The sequence below is a fragment of the Nannospalax galili genome, unplaced genomic scaffold (assembly GCF_000622305.1).
Source record: "Nannospalax galili isolate Female #2095 unplaced genomic scaffold, S.galili_v1.0 scaffold648, whole genome shotgun sequence".
NCBI lineage: Eukaryota > Metazoa > Chordata > Mammalia > Rodentia > Spalacidae > Nannospalax > Nannospalax galili.
Genome location: NW_008360311.1, coordinates 196,103 through 214,591, shown reverse-complemented (window position 1 = coordinate 214,591; position 18,489 = coordinate 196,103). Strand labels below are relative to the sequence as shown.

The following is an 18,489-nucleotide window of genomic DNA, read 5'->3' as shown; positions in this document are numbered from 1 at the left end:
CCCAGGTCCTTCCCTGTCCTCGGGCTCCACATCCACACATTCAACCAACATAGGTCAAAGACATGCAAAGCAATTTTGACTCTGATAAACACACACAGGCTTTCCTCTAAACAACATAACTATATAGTATAAATGCTGTTTACACAGAACTTAAATTGTATCATAGTATCATAAGTAATCCTGATAATACAGAAGGTTACAGACTAGTACTACCCCTTTGGATTTGAACATCCAATGATTTTAGTATCTGAGAATTCTAGAACCAAAGGCTTTCAGATACTGGAGGATGACTACATAACAGAATTTATAGGAAAAGTAAAAATTAATTTAAGTAAAAAAAAATTATATATATATATATTATGTGTGTGAGTATATTGCCTGCATGTATGTCATACAATGCCCATGGAAGTCAAAAGAGTGTGTCAGATTTCCTGGAACTGGAGTTACAGACAGTTGTTAGCTGCTTTGGGGTGCTGGAACTTGAACCCAGGTCCTCTGCAAGAGCAGCCAGTGCTCTTGACTGCTGAGCCATCTCTCCAGCCCCCATTTACTTACTTTAAAAAAAAAATTTTTTTATTTTATGTGTATGAGTGTATTGCCTGCACGTATGTGAGTGCACCTGTGTCATGCAATGCTGCGGAGGTCAGAAGAGGGCTTCAGATTCCCCTAGAACTGGAGTTAAGGGCAGTTCCTAGCCACCATGTGGGTGCTGGGAATCGAACCCAAGTCCTCTGCAAGAGCAGTCCATGCTCTTAACCTCTGAGCTTAAGATCAGTAACAACTGTGTAAATGTCAGCTAACATTTTCTGATGTTCATTATAAATACAGCATTATGTTCAGTAAAGCAGGAACTATCTTCATTTCAAGGAAGATGGAGCTGAGGGAGGATCAGTGTTTTTGCCCAGGGTTTCATAGCTGATGACTGACTGTGTGCTCTGGTGTGATTTAGAAAGCCCATGCTTTTATGAGGAATGCTACATCGTATCTTCTGGAGTTAATTAGGAAGCACCATGTTACATACTTTCAGACTGACAGAAGCACACAAGACACAAAGGAAGACCATAGTCATGGGTCAGTTTCCCTACCAGGGAAAGCCAGTGTGAGGCTGAAGATGAGGAAGAGTGAAGGATAGTGATGCCATGGTAAGATGAGCCATTTTGGAAACCAATCTTAGGTGATGAGTAGTACATGAGGGCAAGAGAGTACGATCATAGTCAGGACCTGCTTAAGGAATGGTCTTCTGGTTGGTTACTGGTGGTAATCTGAATATAGGAAAATGCTTTTACAGAGGATGGTCAATGTTTCATCTGACTGGACAGGAAGGCTGTTTTGTGTAGACATGGGCATGGTTAGAAACACTAAAGAGGACAAGGTCAACAGCTCTGAATGGAGAAGTTTAAATATCAGTCTTCTATAATCAATGCATGCACATCACAAAGTGTCACTGTAAATACACAGTGAAATTCCAAAATGTGTAGAAGGAAGCATTTTTTTTTTTTTTATGATTTGCTTATACCATTGCTAACAGATTAGAGTAAGGAAAAGGAAAGCCCATGGTTTGATGTACTAGAGTAGCTGAGACAAATTCAATGAAGAATAAGGGCAGAGAGGTAAAGATACTATAAAGAGGAAATATTATTCACTGAGACAGGCTCTCTCACTAGAACCCAGAGCTAACTGATGCAGCTTGTCTGGTTAGCTAGCTTGCTCTGTGGGGAACTACTGGCTGTCACATCTACCTGGTATCTGCATGGATGGTGGGAATCTGAACTCTGGTCTTCACATACTTGCAAGGCAAGCCATTTCCCCAAACTGTCATTTTTTTGAGAAATGGTCTCACCCTGTGACCCAGGCAGGCCTCAAACTCATGGCTATCCTCCTGCCTAAGCCTCCTGAATGTTAGGGTTACAGGTGTGAGCCACCAACCCTGCTACAGTTCCTTGGAGAATATGGCTATACTCACCCTTTTTTATACTTTTGAATCATCCAATAGGAAACAGTACCGAATAAAATAAAGAACACTATCCCAAATAAAATGCCTAGAAATAAAACAAAATAATTAAGTGCATGAAAAATACAATCTAAGGGTATCTTACCACAGCAACTGAAAGACAGACACAGCAATCATTTATATGCTAGTCCTGTGGTTTTCACAGTACAAATAATCAGGATGACTTTTCAGAAACATATTTCTAAGTATAAAGCAAAGATGGTGTTGCCTCTCCATCACTGTTTAAATAAGAATTGTTGACACTAAAGGATGATTTCTCATTCATAATGATTCAAAGATAGTTAAAAAAAACAAAACAATAAGGAATGATGAGGGCCACTCCTATGGATATGAGTATGTTAATTTTATCACACCCTAAACATATTAATTTTAACTGAACTTATAAGATATTTTGACTTCTTTTTACATATCATTCATTATCAGTAGATACTTATTGTCAAAGATATTAGAATTTCTCAGCAAACCCATAACAGAACTTACCAATTACAAGAGCAGTCTGGGATCCTGAAAAAAGAGACAAAGCCACAGAAATGTTACTGGCACATAATGTAATCAAACAGGTGCTTTAGCCCACATGGTTCATTCCGATTTTAATCCAAGAGTCAATTTACTGCTTTTCTAACATAAAAATCTTTGGTTTCACTTATCTTGTTCACTCGGTGAAGACTTTTTAAATCAATATTTTTCATCATAAAATAGTATCATTAAAAATAATAGTATAATTATAGATTAAAATTTATAAAGCAGAACAAAAGGAAACTAGCACTCATAACCCTAATACTCAAAAAATGTTTACGTACCATCCCATTGGGTACATTTTCCCCATAATTTAAGTTTTCACACAGTGTGCTAGAAATACAAATTACAGTAGAGGCCATGGATACCATCTAACCCACTGATACACCACTGTGTTCAGTGACTTCTTATATATTTAAGTGGCTTCTAGTTTTTGCCTTGAAATTGTTACTAAAATGCATATAATATTTTCATATTTAATACTACTTCATTATTGCATCACCATTTTTGATAAGGGGTTTTCCAAATGAGTAATAGTACTTTCAACATATAACAATATCAGTTTCATCACATCCTTGCTTGTTAATGGTATTCACCTAAAACCCTTTCCGTTGTTAATTTATGGGGAAAAGATGTTTGTTCTTTTCTTAAGCTTTTCTTTAGTTCTAATGAATCAAACAGTTTCCATATATTTATGTGCTAGAGAGGAAACATTTTCACTTATTCTCCCAACTCTGTTAAGAAAGTCTCTGGGGGCTGGAGAGATGGCTCAGTGGGTAAGAGCACTACTGCTCTTACAGATGACGTAGGCTCAATTTCCAGCACCCACATGGCAGCTAACTCCAGTTCCAGGGGATCTGATGTCCTCTTCTAACCTCCGTGGGCATGGCATGATGGTATACTTACACACATGCAGGCAGTACACTTGTATACATAATAATGAATAAAAAATGTTGAAAAAAAGAAAGTCTTGGTACTTCCTGCTCCTTTTCCACAGTGAACTTGCTTTGGACTGTGCAGAGCTGGAGAAATGTCATTTACCTCATAAATGGCATGGGACTTCTGTGAACCAGGCAGATTTAGAAAGTGAGAGGACAGCAGGGCACTTCTGCTTTGGGGTTAGAAAAGAAAAACTGGGTTCTGGAAAAGCTGCTGCTCCAGGACTGGGACCCTCAGGCACAAAGAAGAGAGTGGATTTCAGAACATGATGGAATGTCACACTTTGAGCCTCATGGAGAAATTCCAAAGAATACCTCTCTGAGTTTTCTCATTTTTTTTTTTTTCTTGAGGTGTGCTTACTTATCTTGAATGGAACATGTATTAGTCAGGGTTCTCCAAAGAAACAGAACCGGTAGAATGAATATATATGTATAGAGATTTATCAGCTTAGCTCACAGGATAGAGTCCAAGTAGTCCAACAATGGCTGCACCACACTGGAGAGGCTGAGAATCTGTAGTCGCTCAGTCCACAAGGCTGGATGTCTTAGTAGTCCCAATCAAGATCAGCTAGTCTTCAGTCTACAGCAGCAAGACGAACTCACCAGCGAGAGAGAAGGCAAACAGCAAGAAGCCTAGCATTCTCCTCTGCCATGGCCTTTTATATCGGCTGCCATGAGAAGGTAACACCCACATTTAGGGTATGTCTTCTGGCTTTAGATGATCCAATCAAGAAGATCTTTTATTTCAGTTAATCCCAGATCCAATCAAGTTGACACCCAGGATTAGCCATCACAGAACCCCATGCTTATATGGATTGTAACAAATCATTATGGGTATATGTATTAATTCTGGCTCAAGATTACCCCTTTCCTAAGCAAGTAATCTGACATAAAAGACCACTGAGTTGGGGATGTGGCAAACCTGAGAACTCCAGGGCATTCATTCTCTGGTATTAGCACTCACGGTAAATCTTACTTGCATCGCTTTGAAAACTTCCCATGGTGTGCTATTCCAAGCCTAGAACATCTCCAAGATTTCCTCCGTACTTTCCTTTCTAGGAAGGCCAAGGACTAGTCTCTTGGGTAATCAATTCTAAGTCTTAGGGACAAATACTGTTTCTTTATCTGCTGTTCTTGTCTGTTCCTCCCCCCAACCCCTTTGTCCATGGTATCATTTTTCTTTGTTTCTTCTCCCTACAAAGCAGTAAGATTTCAAGGTTCAAAACCAGATAATAGACAGAGAAGTAAGCACAGAGGGGCTGGCTACTTTTAACAGGGACAAAAAGAATTCACATATGGAGCAAAAAGTTTACTTGTTGGACAAGTTTACTCTCAAATCTCACTTCAAAAACCTGAAGGTTGGTAGATATTCAGTCCCATCTTGTCTCTACCTACTTGAAGAACATGACAAGAGAAATGGATCCTGGATTTGGGTAAATTCTAGAAATATCATTAAAAGATATACGGGGTAGGGATGTAAAAGGGATGTAAAAAATAAGGGCTAGTACAATATATTAATTTGTTCAGATTATCACAGTCCCAGATCATAGTATCTGATGATTAAGGCTATTTTCCTGCTTGTATATGCAGGGTATCCCATCAAAATACCTTCCAAAAGACCTTTATTCAGTGCTAGGAAATGAATTCAATGCTTTGCACATAGTTGGAAAGTACTCAGCCACTGAGCTACACTCCCAGCCTCTCCAAAAGAACCTTATGGCTTGCTGCAGTTAGGAAAGACAGGTCAAACATCCCTTCCAACAGTGACAGTTCCTCAAGTGATTTCACCTTGAAATAACCAACATTCCAACTTGTCATATTCGAGAGAGTACATCCTTAGCTCCTTCACTAGTATGTATCGTAACATCACAGTGGGCACAGGATGGATGAATGACCAAGCAGTGTCCATACCGGGGAGGGACTCCATTCCCTGCCCTTGCACTTACGAGATATACATTTGGCCAGAGGAGGGTTCCAATTGCCATCCATCTGGCACCAGCTATGAGGACTACCATCCAGAGTATACCCATCCTCGCACTCCAAAGTTACATTATCTCCATAGTGATATTCTTCTCTCATTTCCAACTCCTTCCAGATTCCATTCATAAACTGTGGGAGGTTACATCTCACTTCTGAAATTAGAAAAATCACAAGGAAATTAGTATTTTACTAATTGAAATTGCTATGGTAGATCTGTAACCCCAAACTTTCTTTGCCCTTTGCAAAACAGCATATTTTCAGTCAAGAATTACTCTCACCTCCTCCAAACTTCTAAAATTTTAGGAAAACCATGTTTTGACCTTGGAGCCACATGGGCCACACCCCAGGGAGACACCAATTTCATGTTAACTCTCTAGGTCTATAACACATACTGGTGCTTTTGCTCTTGATTAAGTGAATACTTCTGGTCTGTTTTTGTATAGAGAACAAAGAAGTTAGTAACTTGTGATTCAAATTTTAAATGCTACCTTTCTCATTTAACTTACCCTGCGATTTGCTTTTTCTTCCTAGCCATCAATAGCATCTCCAACTTGTAAAGCTTCCTTTTCTGTCCTGTTCTGTCTGAAATCTGCTCAAAGTACTTTTCTCTTTATAGGTATCAAGGTAATTTTGCAAGTGTGGTGTTGATACTACTGTCTTCTACCAGGTAGACCATGGACAGACACCATCTTCCCAAGCTTGGTTGCCAGCACTTGCCTGGGATCATCATAGCTAAGCCTGTTGACTGTTAACTCTCAGCAAGAAAGGAAGAGCAGGGAGAGTCTGCCATACCTCCCAACCAACCAGGGGGCCCTAGTTGCATGAGGGGTAGGGAGAAAGGGTATAGAACCTGAGGAAGCCACAGAGAGCTTGCCATTTTCTGCAGCTGTGGCAAAGTCATGATTCACACCTGGATAGAGACTTTCCACTGCAGCCTTAGGAGGGGAGCACCCACACTCCTGTAAGTAAACCCTCACCCATTGCTTTGTAAGCCCAATAAACTCACTGGTTTTCCAGACTGCGGTTGGGAAAAATTGAATGTTGATTTGTTGTAGAGACCAAAGGAGGGCAGGGCTGGACAATGGTTGTGCCTCCCAGAAGACATTTTAGCTACATGTGGTCAGTGGTTTTCCTACATCAGAATATTCTGATTGATTTGTTAAAAATAAACTTCTGACCTTCTCCAAAGAGAATCAGAGTTGAGATAACAGACTGAGGAAATCTGTCTTTTGAACAACATTCTAGGTGATTTTGCTGGTGCTACATAGACGGAAAGGGCCTGGTGTAAAGCATGCTTGAAGAGGACACTGGTCCCTCTCACTGAAGATAGAAGATGTGGACAAAAAATTTCTAGAAAGAAGATAAAAGCTTTAAGTTCTATTAGTTTCTATCAAAATGACTAATGTGATGGCTATGTCCTGTGACTGGGACATTAGCAGTTTTGGATCTATAAAGTTTTTGCTAAGAAGAAAATGAGGCACGACCGAAGTTAGAATTTACTGAAAAAGCCCAGAAGACAGTATTCCTGGACTATTTAGGGCACTAAATTAAAACAAAAACCAAACAAACAGAAACTTCATTTATTATTTTTATTTTATGTGTACGAGTGTATTGCTTGTATGTATTTAAATGTACCCATGTTGTGTGGTGCCTGTGGATGTCAGAAGAGGGCATCAGAACCCACAGAACTGGAGTTAGGATGGTTGTTAGCTGCCATATGGGTGCTGGGAACTGAACTCGGGTTTTCTGCAAGACTAGCCAGTGTTCTTAACTGCTGAGCCATCTCCCCAGCCCCATAGGGAACTAAATTTTTAATGGATTTAGAAAGTAGTTAATTTTTTTTTTTTAAGCAAAGTCCTGTTTGACAACAATGTTCAGGATAGGTGAAACTTTGCTTGTAGAGACACTAAGTTCTACAGAAAGCTGCGTGCCTGAACTCGGGTTTTCTGCAAGACTAGCCAGTGTTCTTAACTGCTGAGCCATCTCCCCAGCCCCATAGGGAACTAAATTTTTAATGGATTTAGAAAGTAGTTAATTTTTTTTTTTTAAGCAAAGTCCTGTTTGACAACAATGTTCAGGATAGGTGAAACTTTGCTTGTAGAGACACTAAGTTCTACAGAAAGCTGCGTGCCCCATCATCTTTTTTGGGCGGGGCGGGGGTCGGTGGTCTTTTTGAGACTGGGTCTCCCTGTAGCCCCAGCTGGCCTGGAACTCACCATGTAGGCCTGCCTCTGCTTCCCAGAGTGCTGGGATTAAAGGAATGCCTGGCCTCAGCTGTGATAAATACCCAAGAGAAACAGTTGAAAGGAGCAAAGATTTATTTTGACTCACAGTTTCAAAGATTTCACACTGAGGCAGCTGACTCATTTCCAGCCTGTGGCAAGATGAGCATCTAGTCAGAAAGCTGCTGATCTCAACAGAAAGAATCAGACAGCAAGCAGCCAGAGCCAAGAAAGACCTTTAAAGGCTTGGCCTCAGTGAGCTCCTTCCTCTATTGGGCCCTGTTCTCTAGCTTCCACCACCTCCTAGCAGTGTCCTCAAACTGCAAACCCATGAGGGCTCAGCCTCAGGTGATCCAGTTACCTCTCAGTGGTGCTTCCAGGTGGAGAGCAGGCTTTCAACATGTGAGCCTTTTGAGGAAGATAAGGGCTAGTACAATATATTAATTTGTTCAGATTATCACAGTCCCAGATCATAGTATCTGATGATTAAGGCTATTTTCCTGCTTGTATATGCAGGGTATCCCATCAAAATACCTTCCAAAAGACCTTTATTCAGTGCTAGGAAAGATGAATTCAATGCTTTGCACATAGTTGGAAAGTACTCAGCCACTGAGCTACACTCCCAGCCTCTCCAAAAGAACCTTATGGCTTGCTGCAGTTAGGAAAGACAGGTCAAACATCCCTTCCAACAGTGACAGTTCCTCAAGTGATTTCACCTTGAAATAACCAACATTCCAGCTTGTCATATTCGAGAGAGTACATCCTTAGCTCCTTCACTAGTATGTATCGTAACATCACAGTGGGCACAGGATGGATGAATGACCAAGCAGTGTCCATACCGGGGAGGGACTCCATTCCCTGCCCTTGCACTTACGAGATATACATTTGGCCAGAGGAGGGTTCCAATTGCCATCCATCTGGCACCAGCTATGAGGACTACCATCCAGAGTATACCCATCCTCGCACTCCAAAGTTACATTATCTCCATAGTGATATTCTTCTCTCATTTCCAACTCCTTCCAGATTCCATTCATAAACTGTGGGAGGTTACATCTCACTTCTGAAATTAGAAAAATCACAAGGAAATTAGTATTTTACTAATTGAAATTGCTATGGTAGATCTGTAACCCCAAACTTTCTTTGCCCTTTGCAAAACACAGCATATTTTCAGTCAAGAATTACTCTCACCTTCTCCAAACTTCTAAAATTTTAGGAAAACCATGTTTTGGCCTTGGAGCCACATGGGCCATACCCCAGGGAGACACCAATTTCATGTTAACTCTCTAGGTCTATAACACGTACTGGTGCTTTTGCTCTTGATTAAGTGAATACTTCTGGTCTGTTTTTGTATAGAGAACAAAGAAGTTAGTAACTTGTGATTCAAATTTTAAATGCTACCTTTCTCATTTAACTTACCCTGCGATTTGCTTTTTCTTCCTAGCCATCAATAGCATCTCCAACTTGTAAAGCTTCCTTTTCTGTCCTGTTCTGTCTGAAATCTGCTCAAAGTACTTTTCTCTTTATAGGTATCAAGGTAATTTTGCAAGTGTGGTGTTGATACTACTGTCTTCTACCAGGTAGACCATGGACAGACACCATCTTCCCAAGCTTGGTTGCCAGCACTTGCCTGGGATCATCATAGCTAAGCCTGTTGACTGTTAACTCTCAGCAAGAAAGGAAGAGCAGGGAGAGTCTGCCATACCTCCCAACCAACCAGGGGGCCCTAGTTGCATGAGGGGTAGGGAGAAAGGGTATAGAACCTGAGGAAGCCACAGAGAGCTTGCCATTTTCTGCAGCTGTGGCAAAGTCATGATTCACACCTGGATAGAGACTTTCCACTGCAGCCTTAGGAGGGGAGCACCCACACTCCTGTAAGTAAACCCTCACCCATTGCTTTGTAAGCCCAATAAACTCACTGGTTTTCCAGACTGCGGTTGGGAAAAATTGAATGTTGATTTGTTGTAGAGACCAAAGGAGGGCAGGGCTGGACAATGGTTGTGCCTCCCAGAAGACATTTTAGCTACATGTGGTCAGTGGTTTTCCTACATCAGAATATTCTGATTGATTTGTTAAAAATAAACTTCTGACCTTCTCCAAAGAGAATCAGAGTTGAGATAACAGACTGAGGAAATCTGTCTTTTGAACAACATTCTAGGTGATTTTGCTGGTGCTACATAGACGGAAAGGGCCTGGTGTAAAGCATGCTTGAAGAGGACACTGGTCCCTCTCACTGAAGATAGAAGATGTGGACAAAAAATTTCTAGAAAGAAGATAAAAGCTTTAAGTTCTATTAGTTTCTATCAAAATGACTAATGTGATGGCTATGTCCTGTGACTGGGACATTAGCAGTTTTGGATCTATAAAGTTTTTGCTAAGAAGAAAATGAGGCACGACCGAAGTTAGAATTTACTGAAAAAGCCCAGAAGACAGTATTCCTGGACTATTTAGGGCACTAAATTAAAACAAAAACCAAACAAACAGAAACTTCATTTATTATTTTTATTTTATGTGTACGAGTGTATTGCTTGTATGTATTTAAATGCACCCATGTTGTGTGGTGCCCGTGGATGTCAGAAGAGGGCATCAGAACCCACAGAACTGGAGTTAGGATGGTTGTTAGCTGCCATATGGGTGCTGGGAACTGAACTCGGGTTTTCTGCAAGACTAGCCAGTGTTCTTAACTGCTGAGCCATCTCCCCAGCCCCATAGGGAACTAAATTTTTAATGGATTTAGAAAGTAGTTAATTTTTTTTTTTTAAGCAAAGTCCTGTTTGACAACAATGTTCAGGATAGGTGAAACTTTGCTTGTAGAGACACTAAGTTCTACAGAAAGCTGAATGCACCATCATCTTTTTTGGGCGGGGCGGGGGTCGGTGGTCTTTTTGAGACTGGGTCTCCCTGTAGCCCCAGCTGGCCTGGAACTCACCATGTAGACCAGGCTAGCCTCAATCTCACAGAGATATGCCTGCCTCTGCTTTCTGAGTGCTGGGATTAAAGGAGTGTACCACCATGCCCAGCATAGCATCATCTTTAGCAAAATGTTTCTTGGTGGGACAAGGTCATTGTCAGTACCAACTGAATGTGCAACGTGTCATCAGAATACAGTGATAACTTCAGAGTTCTTTATGCCAAATCAGATGGCTCTAGGGAATGAGACCTCTATAAATCAAAACCAAACAAATTTAATCTAACTATATCCCACATTTATCTGACATTTATTGTCAGTTTCATGTGTCTCTGCATTGGCTCTATGCCTGAGTTTGCTGGGTACTGAATATTTTTGTTAAGTTTCAACATTGGGGCTGGAGAAATGGCTCAGCAACTAAAAGCATTGGCTATTCTTCCAGAGGACCTGGGTTCTATTCCCAGCAGGTATATTGTGGCTAACAACCATTCATAATCCTAGTTCCAGGGGATCTGACATCCCCTGCGGGCATTGCATGCACCTGGTGTACTTATGTACATGTAGGCAAAATACTCATACACATAAAGTAAAAATTATAAATATTTTTTTAAAAAAGAATAAAGTTTCATCATAACTTACTATAAGATATCTAAATAGACACCTAGCAATGTACTTTAATAAATCTTATTTGAAACAAACATTTTTCTAATCACCAGGAAAAGGGAAGTAAAAATCAAGTCTTGTTTTGCTTTAGGAAACAGAGCAGCATAAGCCAGTAATGTCTTAAGTAGAAAACATGTACTTTTATCTACTTATAGATTTCTGAATCCTTGGTGTGTCTTTTTTTAAGTGGGTGATTTAGAAATGGTCTTTCCACACATGCAAAGTCCTGGTACACAAGAAACCTTTGTCAGTAAACACCACAGACTAAGGAACAGTCTAATAAAGATTATAACAGTCTTAATTAGCTTAGGTCAGTGAGGGAGATTAAAGAGCAAGAAAATTTAACATTTAAAAGTGATCACTCCCTGATGACAAAACTAATAAAATGAGTAAGTAAAATTTCATATACCTATATGCTATCTAGTTTCTTCCTAAGTATTCCTCCACAAAATTCAACACTAATATATCATATGTTTAAGAATTATGTCACAAACATATGGTATATAAGGTCTCTCTTGAAATACTTCCAACAAATAAATATGTGGATCAATAGTTTAGTAAGAATCCAGACAACAGGAGATTAAAAGAGGTGAAACATATTAGGAGAGAAAATTAGGAAAGCAATCCAGGCTGCAGTTACATTCTATTTACTTTTGCACACAGGAACACTGCTGTTCCAAAGGGTTTTCATTCTGTCTAACATACAATGACTAGAAGAACTGCCTTTTAATCGGAACCTACGGGGGAAGCAAGGATCAATTGGTGAGCAATTTCCATCTTTCCTTTTATCTTTTAACTGATGGATGCTCAGTTTCCTCACTTCAGACTAAGGATTATTTGTTTACTGGAACAGGCCCAGTTAAAAGTTCACTAGGGATCTGAATTCAGTAGTAAGCAGGAACTCAAAGCCCAATTAAGTCTAAAGATGAGCAGTATCTTGCGACATGATTAGTGCTATTGTGCTCAATTGTCATACAGTATCCAGGCCACCACCACCTGTGGGCAGCATTAAACAGACATTCCTAAAGGCCTAAAGGCATAAGAACCAGAACCTTTTGAGTCCCTGTTGCACTCACAGCCAGCTGACCCACCACTAGGTTGGGGCAGAAAGAGAATAAGCATCGTACAATTGGCACTATAATTGCAAAGGCCCAGAAGGAGGCTCACAGAAGCATCTTGAGACAGGAGTTTGGGGTAAAAGGAATGGAGGTGAGGCAGGGAGGGGAGGAGTATTTGCCACCCTGAATGCCCAGCTGGGGAAGGGAAGGGAGGAGAGGGGAGGGAAGGGGAGGGAAGGGAAGGGAAGATGCTGTTTGAGTTAAGCCAGTATGGAGGAGGTCAGCGATATGACAGACAATCAGGCATATACGGAAAGGGGAGCTTTACAGAAACTGTGAAGCCAAAAGTATAAGGAAAAGCATGCCTGGTCTACACAGCAAGTTCCAGGCCAGGTGGGGCTACAGGGAGACTCTTTCAAAGAGATAAATGATAGATGATAGATAATAGATACTTGATGGATAGCTAGATAGGGGAAAAGGAGAAGTTGTGCTTTTCTGAGTAATTCAGAAGTAGGCAGACTTATAAAGCTGTATGTCTACGGCTCTGTAAAAGACTGAAAATTGATTTGTTTTTTTAAAAATGTACTGTCCAGGCTTCCCTGGGCTACACAGCCTCCGGCTTCCTGGTGCCAGCATCTTTCCTGGGTAAGTCCAGCGGCGCCCACCACACCCTGATGCCCCCAGTCTCATTCAACCTCCCAGCTCCCCCACCCCAGGACTCCTGGCCTGAGTACTGGCCCATTTCTTGTCTTGGCACCCCAGACACTGGGGCTGACTCTCAGCCCCAAGTCCCCACTGCTTCCTGATCCTTTGCATCCAGACCAACCCAGTTCCTCCCTGTGGTCCCCAGGAGCCTTCTGGGCCTGGTGCCATCCCCATCTACCTTTGCTTCCCAGGTGGCTCAGCCACCAGCTTCCTGGTGCTAGCATCTTTCCTGGGTAGGTCCCATGGGTTGCCCACTGAGCTTCGACTCCCTCAGCCTCATTCACCCTCCCAGCTCCCCTGCCCCATTTCTCCTCCTAGCCTGGATACTGGCCCATTTCTTGTCGTGGCAGCCCAGACCCCTGGACTGACCTCTTGGCCCAGAATCCCCACTGCTTCCTGATCCTTTACATCCAGACCAACCCAGTTCCTCCCAGTAGTCCCCAGAACCCTCTGGGCCTCTTCCCAGCCCCCCTCCCTTTGCATCCCTGGGTGGCACAGCCACCAGTTTCCTGAGACCAGAATCTTTCCTGGTCCCTGCTCCCAGGCCAGCCCAGCCCCCAAATTCCTGAGGGCAGCATCATTCCTGGAGAGATACAGACCTTAGGAGAAAGCCTGAGAGCATATGATCCTCATCTGACTTGGGTCTCTGTGGGAACTCCTGAAGAAGAAAGCAATTTGGCCACTCCAATATAAAATCAAAAGAGAGAACCTGAAGCCTAGACCAACCAGTTTTTCATGCCCAACAAGTAAACCACAACCTAAACTCAAAGTCCTGAGTGTCACACAAGAATCAGAAACTACAAAATAAATTCACATGTCAAAGTCACAGAGAAAAATAATAACATGAAAAACCAAAATAATATATCCCTGCCTGGTACCAATAGTCCTCTAGAGGAGTACAATGAGAACCCCCTGGAGATAACACAGGACACAGAACTCAAAAGAACAATTATAAACATGATAAAAGAATTCAGTGAATTTAAAGAACACACAAAGAAATGAAAGAAAATAGGGATAAATTTCTGAATGAATTCAGAAAAAGAGTTAGAAATACTGAAGAATACTCAGGCCAAAATGAAGAAGTAAGTGAAATGCTCAGTAAGCCAATTAGAAATGAGAGGAGAAAGACTCACCAATAGGATGAATGAAATGGAAAAGAGTATCAAGACTGGAAGATAAAGTGGATGAACTAGACCACTCAAGCAAAGACTATGAAAACTTTAAGAAAACATTAGAATGGAATATGCAGGAATTGTGTGACACCATAAAAAGACCAAACTCACAAATCATAAGCATATAGGAAGGAGAAGAATCTCAAGATAATGGTATGGACCAGGTCTTCAACAGGATTGTAGAAGAAAATTTCCCCAAATTAAAGAAAGACATGCCCATACAAATACAAGAAGCATATAGAACCCAAATAGACAGGACCAGAAAAGAAACACTCCACGGAACATCATAGTAAAAACACTACACGTACAGAACAAAGAGACAATACTGAAAGCTGCATAAGAAAAACAGCAAGTCACATATAAAGGAAAATCCCATCACAATTACAGCTGACTTTTCAGTGCAACTTATGAAAGCCAGAAGAGCCTGGACCAAAGTATTCCCAGTTCTAAATGACCTCAGATGCTAACCCAGATTGCTTTACTCAGTAAAAATGTCTATTATAGTAAAGGGGAAGGAAAAACTTCCATAACATAAATAGGCTGAAAGAATTAATGTCCACAAAACCAGCCCTTGAGAGTTCTTGAAGCAATACAAAGAGCTGAAGAAAGGAACGACTATACACAAGGGGTGACAGAAAGAAATTCAATGAAGGTATAACTGTGGATATGCACAGCTATACAAAGAATGTGAACAGAAATGAAAATGACAGGAATCAATATGCATCTTTCAATAATAACTATAACTATCAATGGACTGGACTCCCCAGTCAAAAGACACAGACTAGTTGAATGGATTAAGAAACAAAACCCATCTTTTTGTTGTCTGCAAGAAACTCATCTCACTTTCAAAGACAGGTACTACCTTAAAGTCAAAGGATGGAAAAAAATATACCAAGCGAATGGTACTAAGAAAAAAGCAGCAGTTGCAATTCTAATATCTGATAAAATAGACTTTAAATTAAAACTAATCAAAAGAGGTCACAAAAGAGGAGGAAGCTCATTATGATAGGGTCAGATCATCAAGGAGATACAAGTACAGAGGTCCATGAACCCAGCAGTAGGGCACCAATATATAGAGAGAAGATATTGATACATCTAAAGGGTAAGATAGACCATAACATCATTATAGGGCCTTCAGTGCCCCACCCTCAGGAGTGGACTTCTCAAATGGAAAACCAGCCAGGAAATATTGGGTGTAAGCTGCACTTTAGGCCAAACAAACTTGACCAGGGCATAGCACATATCATCCAGTACCAGAGTGTCCCCAGAGTCATCTGCATAGCAAGACCTTAAAGAATACACTTTCTATTCAGCACCCCATGGAACTTTCTATAAAATCAACCATATACTGGGGCACAAAACAAACCTCAGCAAATACAAAAAGGTTAAATAATTCCATGCATTCTATCAGACCACAATGCAATAAAACTTACAATCAACACTGGAAGAAACCCTAGTAACTACATGAATACATGGAGATTAAACAACACACTCCTGAATGATGAATGGGTCAAAGGAGAAATTAAAAAAGAAATAAAAGTATTCCTGGAACTAAAGGTAAAGGACAATACAACACAACAAAACCTCTGGAACATGATGAAAGCGGACCTTAGAGGGAAGTTTACAGCTCTATGTGCCTACATTAAAATATTGGAAAGAACACAAATAAATGACTAACATTGCAATTCAAGACACTTGAAAAGCAACAACAAATGAAACCCAAACCCAGCAGACAAGAAGAAATAACAAAAAGCAGAGCAGAAATTAATGAAATAGAAATAAAGGAAACAATATGAAGAATCAAAGATCCAAGAGCTGGTTCTTTGAAAAGATAAACAAGATTGACAGACTGCTAGCCCAGTTAACCAAAAGAAAGAGAGAGTACCTCCAAATCAACAAAATCAGAGATGAAAGGAGACACATCAAAACAAACATCAAAAAGATCAAGAATATTATAAAGGAATATTTAAAAACGTATAGGCTACTAAATTTGAAAACCGAAAAGAAATGGATGGGTATTTAAAAAGCATGGGAACCACCAAAAGTGAACCAAGAAGAGATTAACAGCATAAACAGATCCATAACACATAAGGAAATTGAAACAATAATATTAAAATCTCCCAACTAAAAAAGCCCAGGACCAGATGGATTTACAGCAGAATTCTACCAGACATTTAAAGAAGATCTACATCCAATACTACTTATTATTCAAAAGATAGAAATGAGGAAGAACTTCCAAATTCCTTCTATGAAGCCAGCATCACTCTGATACCAAAAGCAGGTAAAGATACAACCAAAAAAGAAAACTATAGACCCATATCCTTAATGAACATAGATGCAAAAATTCTCAACAAAATACTTGCTAACCCCATACAGACACACATCTAAAAGATCGTCCCCAAAGCCAGGTAAAGATCCAACCAGAAAAGAAATCTATAGATCCATATCTTTAATGAACATAGATGCAAAAATTCTCAACAAAATACTTGCAAACCACATACAGATACATATCAAAAACATCATCCATCATGATCAAATCAGCTTTATTCCAGAGATGCAGGGACAGATCAATATATGTAAGTCAACAAACGTCATAAGTCACATAAATGGACTCAAAGACAAGAATCACATGGCCATCTCAATAAATGCAGAGAAGGCCTTTGACAAAATGCAACATGCATTTGTGTTCAAAGTCCTAGAAGGAATTGGAGTAGAGGGAACATACCTCCACATAATTAAAGCCATATACAACAAACCCACAGCCAACATCATTCTAAATGGAGAAAAACTGGAAGCATTCCCATTGAAATCAGGAACCTGACAGGGCTGTCCACTATCTCCACTCCTCTTTAACATAGTGCTAGAAAATCTTGCAAGAACAATAAGACAAGAGAAGGAAATTAAAGGAGTAATAATTGGAGAAGAAGAGATCAAATTATGCCTTTTTGCAGATGATATATCTTAAGAGACGCCAAAAATTCTACCAGAAAACTCCTAGAAATTATTAACATGTTCAGTAAAGTGGCAGGTTACAAAATTAATCTACAAAAGTCTGTAGTCTTTCTATATACCAATAACAAGCAGTCAGAGAAAGAGTATATGGAAACACTCCCCTTTACAATAGTTGCAAAAAAAAAAAATCTCGGAATAAACCTGACCAAAGACATTAAAGACGTCTACAATGAAAAATTTTAAATGTTTAAAGAAAGAGATTGAGGAAGACATCAGAAGATGGAAGAACCTCCCATGGTCATGGATTGGAAGAATTAATATTGTGATAATGACCATTGTACCAAAAGCCATTTATAGACTCAATGCAATGCCAATCAAAATCCCCATAACTTTCTTCACAGAGTTGGAAAAAACCATCCATATAGAAGCACAAGACATGGGATAGCCAAAGCAACCCTGAGCAATAAGAGTAATGCTAGGGGGATTACTATACCAGATTTTAAACACTTATTACAGAGCTAAAGTCATAAAAACAACACATTACTGGCACAAAAATAGACCCATAGATCAATGGAACAAAATTGAAGACCCAAATATGAGTACATGCAATTTCAGCCACCTGATATTTGACAAAGGGGCCAAGAACATTCACTGGAGGAAAGACAGCATGTTCAGCAAATGGTGCTGGCAAAACTGGATCTCCCCCTGTAGAAGAAAGAAACTAAACCCCTATCTTTCACCTTACACAAAAGTCAACTCCAGATGGATCAAAGACCTCAATGTGAAGCCTGAAACTCTGAAACTGTTAGAAGAAAACATTGGCAATAATCTACAAGATATAGGTATAGGAAAGGACTTTTCTAAACTGGACATCAATTGTTCAGGAAACAAGGTCAACAGTCAACAAGCAGGACCTCATTAAACTAAAAAGCTTCTGTACATCAAAAGAAGCAACCAAGGAAGTCCAGAGAAAACCCACAGAATGGGAGAAAATGTTCACCAGCGACACATTGACAAGAGTTTAACATCCAGACTATATAACGAACTGAAAAATAAAAGAATCAAGAAAGAAAGTAACCCAATTAAAAGATGGGCTAAGGAGCTGAACAGAGAATTCTCAAAAGAAATAAAGACGGCTAGGAAGCTTCTTAAAAGGTGTTCAACATCACTAGTAATTAGTGAAATGCAAATTAAAACCACTCTAAGATTTCATCTTACCCCAGTCAGACTGGCTAAGATCAAGAGAAAAAATGATATCAAATGTTGGAGGAGGATGTGGGGAAAGGGGAACACTCATCTACTGCAGGTGGGGCTGAAAACTTGCTCAACCCCCATGGAAAGCAGTGTGGAGAACTCTTAAAAAACTA

General features: G+C 40.1%; 1 protein-coding gene across 2 annotated transcripts in view; it reads right to left on the bottom strand.

The window, feature by feature from the left end:
- Positions 1–18,489, bottom strand: part of Cr1l (complement C3b/C4b receptor 1 like) — a 56,200-nt gene that overhangs the window by 2,798 nt on the left and 34,913 nt on the right. Inside the window, exons 8-11 of one of the 2 annotated variants that reach the window (XM_008824786.3) lie at positions 8,542–8,727; positions 5,412–5,597; positions 2,492–2,515; positions 1,964–2,039 (exon numbers count right to left, since the gene is read on the bottom strand). In XM_008824786.3, the coding sequence (XP_008823008.1) occupies positions 1,964–2,039; positions 2,492–2,515; positions 5,412–5,597; positions 8,542–8,727 (472 nt within the window). The remainder of the gene's footprint in view (positions 1–1,963; positions 2,040–2,491; positions 2,516–5,411; positions 5,598–8,541; positions 8,728–18,489) is intronic. The other variant, XM_008824787.3, reaches the window with a different exon arrangement.